This window comes from Mesocricetus auratus, unplaced genomic scaffold (assembly GCF_017639785.1).
Source record: "Mesocricetus auratus isolate SY011 unplaced genomic scaffold, BCM_Maur_2.0 Super-Scaffold_100015, whole genome shotgun sequence".
NCBI classification, from domain to species: Eukaryota; Metazoa; Chordata; class Mammalia; order Rodentia; family Cricetidae; genus Mesocricetus; species Mesocricetus auratus.
In genome coordinates, this window is record NW_024429198.1 from 9,914,347 (window position 1) to 9,918,357 (window position 4,011).

General features: G+C 38.6%; 1 protein-coding gene across 1 annotated transcript; it reads right to left on the reverse strand.

The window, feature by feature from the left end:
• Window positions 1-2,430: 2,430 nt before the first annotated feature.
• LOC121144263 (mitochondrial import receptor subunit TOM6 homolog) lies at window positions 2,431-2,903 on the reverse strand. Its single transcript, XM_040757564.1, has one exon. The coding sequence runs from the start codon at window positions 2,901-2,903 to the stop codon at window positions 2,679-2,681; it is 225 nt and encodes a 74-aa protein (XP_040613498.1). The 3' UTR covers window positions 2,431-2,678.
• Between the last annotated feature and the right edge of the window lie 1,108 nt (window positions 2,904-4,011).

The following is a 4,011-nucleotide window of genomic DNA, read 5'->3' on the forward strand; positions in this document are numbered from 1 at the left end:
CAGTCATATAACAATGGTCTCAGTGTTTATCCCTCGAATACTAACAGACATCGTGTGTCCATAACACAAAGAGGGTTGCTCTCTCTGCCTGGACTCTTAGGGAAATGCCTGGACCCTACCCTGAGTGAAATGATAGACTCCAGATATCCCCTATGTGGAAGGAATTGGCAATAGGGTGGGAGGATGGGGGGGGATAGTGAGGTGGGGACGGGAGGAGGGGAGGGAGAGGGAACTGGGATTGACATGTAAAACAAGCTATTTAAACTTAAAATAAAAAATGGTCTCAGTGATCACATATCAAATAAGACAATTATTTTGAATAAGAGACCACGTGTTTCTTTGTAATATATTCCCTCTTCAGTGTAATAGATCTCATTTTCTGCTGCAAGGCAGCCTAGCACTGCAGAGGAAAAAAATTACCTTTCACAGTGTTGGAGTGTTATAGTGCAAGGACATAAAACTGTGACTGGTCACTTTCTCTGAGGTTTTAGATTTCAGAATTATTTCATGCAGATTTTATTTGTCTTTGAGAATGCTCCTGTATGTATAATTTTCGAATATAAAATAATATAATTTTATATTTAAATGACAACCACCTGTGTTAAAATAGGCCAACTGCTGGTAATTACATAAAAATTTTAATTTGACAATGCTCTTTGTTAAGATTTCACAAATGTTTCCAAAGTTATCTACTTCTGTCTTATGAAAAATAAACTGAAGGTAAAATAATTAAAAAGATATAAGGTTCTTTCAGAATACTGTGAAATATTAAGGCCAGAGATATAATGGAAGTGTTTTTCAATTATGAAAAATGTTGCTACTTAGTGCAAAACATTAATCTAGAAGTGGTACCTGCAAAGATGTCATCATTGTCTTTTACCCCACTGTTCACAGTTCCCAAAGCTCATGCGCGTTGAAATAACCTAACCTTCAAAATTAGTTTCTTAGAAGCACCATGGAAAACATTTTAAGTCATAGAAGCATATTAATTTCACGTTTACCCACTGTGACAGTACACCATACAAAAGCAATTTAAGAAAGGATGAACTTGTTTTGGATGACATTCCATGGCTAGAAACCTCCAAGGCAGGGACATGGCATCAGGAGCTTGATGTGAATGATCGAATTGCATCGAAAGTGGGGCTATAAGGGTAAATAAATTCTCCTTCTGGGCTGCTTTCTTTTGTTGTCTTTTATTATTATTATTAGTAGTAGTATTAGTAGTAGTAGTTGTTGTAGTAGTAGTAGTATTGGTATGTTTGACCCAAGTCCTACAACTTAGAAAGCTATTGTAACATTTAAGGTGGGTTATCCCTCTTCTCTTAATTGAATCTGCATAATCTCTCATAGACAGGAACAGAGAATATTCATCATGGTGATTCTAAATTCCTTCAATTTGTCAGTCAATATGCTTCCTTGTTTTATTGTATGTTTCAACTTTGTTTGATTTTTATTGTTTGAGAATCTCATACATGCATTTTATTAGAGGCATCCTCCATTTTATCCCTCCAATTCCTTCCCTCAATCCTACAACTTTTCCCTCTCAACTTCATGTGTTCTTTTTTTTTTCAAATAATATATAAGCACATTACTTCTTATTTCCCTTTCCTCTTCCAACCCTTCCCATATACCATACTTTGTCTCTATTTCTTAATTGTCAATTTGTGTGGGGCGTAGGGGTAGGGTGTGTATATGTAGGGGATTTTATTACTGAAAATATAAATACAGCTTACTTAGTTAATATAACTTTACTTGTTTGTATGTTATTTTTTAAAACTGTACTATATAGTGCTCCCTATATGTGAATGGATAAAGGTCCATGTAGTCAAGCCTGGCTGCCTCTAAGAAATGCCACTCTTGAAGCAAACAGAAACTTTTCTACCTTAATAGAAATCAGTGTTGAACAGTTTTCAGCTAGGGTGGTACCTCATAAGCCACTTCCCATTCTATTATGGGACTTTGGTTCCTTAGCTCTTGTGTGGGCCTTATATATTCAGTCAAAGCTGTTGTGAACGCACATGTACAATCATCCTGCCATGTCAAGCAAATATGGCTTCACTGTAGATGCCGTCACCTCTGAGTCTAACCCTCTTTCGATCCCTCTTTTCATTGATGCCTGAAATTTTGGGAGAGTGTGATATAAATGCATTATATAGAACTTGCCTTTCCACATTCTCTTATTCTGAGTTGTGGTTCTTATATTAATCACTCTCTAGTACAAATAGAAATTTCTCTAATGATCTTTGAAAAATGTTCTAAGCTATGGACATAAAGGTAAGAACTTATGGGAAGTAATACTACATTCAGTCAGCAGAAAAATAGTAATAGGCTCTTCCCAATGGCAACACAACCATGGATGTTAAGATGAGTTAGTGATAGGAGGCATGAGTAGAGAGTGCATCTTATTTATTTATGTTTTTGTTTTTGTTGTTGTGTGCAGGTTTTATTTGAAATATTTTCCAAGAACCATTACTAGACCTCAGGACATGGGCAAAGATCACCCTCTGCAGAACTGTGCAGAGGTAACGTTTAAGCCAGGGCTGGGGACTGGCCAGGGGTGGAGATTCAGGCAAGCAGAGGAGTGGAATCCACTTCAGCTGCCACGGGGCAGTATCCTGTGGTCACAGACAGTAAGTTGTCTTTGGGAAGTTTGAGTACACAGGATTTCCATTATTTGGCTACACCCCTGGCTGAGGTGCCATCAAATCAATGTCACTCAAGTTCCTGGCCAGCCAAACTCCCGCAGCAAACAGTCCCAAATTGAGGATCAAGTTCCTCCGGAAGTCGTTCCTATCTGTGGCTAAGTGGTACACACCGCAGAGCCAGTCTCCCACATTGTCTGGAACCTCAGGGGCCTCGCTGGCCGAGCCGGGAGCGCTCACCGTCACCCCGCTAGGAGCCATAGCAGTACCGAGCACCTCCTCTGCACAGGTTGTGGGCAGCACACAGAGTCGGCGCAGGCTGATCACGCTAGAGAGTGCATTTTAAGCATTACATTGTATCATAATGGAGGTAACCAATTTATCTGGAATCTTGCTAGAATTACTTTAAAACAGTTTATAAACATGAAAGATTCTAGAGATTTTTCTTTAAATAAAAATTATTACTCATAATGATTTTTACTTAATCAATTTTTTACCATCCATGATGATACTAACAAAACTGGACAAGGGACTGTTTATACCAAATCAAATCCCCATTTAATTCCTAATTCTTTTTTTCATTTTTTGATTATTTCTTTTTTATTTAAATTAGAAACAAACTTGCTTCACATGTCAATCCCAGCTCCCTCTCCAAACTACCCCCATCCTGACCCCCTACCTAATCCCAACTCCACTCTTCAGGGAGGGTGAGGTCCATTATGGGGGATCTCCAAAGTCTGTCATATCATCTCAGGCAGAGCCTAGGCCCTCCCCCATGTGTCTAGGCTGAGAGAGCATCCCTCCATGTGGAAAGGGCTCCCAAAGTCCATTTGGATGCCAGGGATAAGTCCTGATCTAGTACCTGAGGCCCCAAAGATTGCCAATTAAATTACTCAGTAATGATCGCAAAAGATCCAAACATTAATGAACAATTTGATGCATATTCAATATACCATAATGTTGATGTTCATAGGCCAAATTTATTTGGCCAGATGAGATGTTCTCCAGACATGGAATGCCTTCTATTGTCCTTGCTGATACAGGAAGCCAATCCAGTCAATAAAATAGTTTACTAGATACAGGACCTCAGGAGGGTACACATACCTAATTATCACCACAGTATAGAGGATATTAGTGTCATGGATGTAGAAATAATTTAACATTTATTTATGATCAAAGGTGAATTTTATCTGCTGACCCATTTAGAACACACACACACACACACACACACATTAATGCACCATTGAACATAGGCCACATGGTGAGTACTAAAACGATTTGTCGAGTTGGGCAGTTTTATGTTGTGTTAAGTTAAGCACTGTACTGACATAAACCTAGATGGTAGAAGTTATTCACTTAAACTAATCTC

Excerpts from the sequence above, each read along its gene's own strand:
- LOC121144263 (XM_040757564.1), bottom strand. The coding sequence starts at position 2,903 with ATGGCTCCTAGCGGGGTGACGGTGAGCGCTCCCGGCTCGGCCAGCGAG.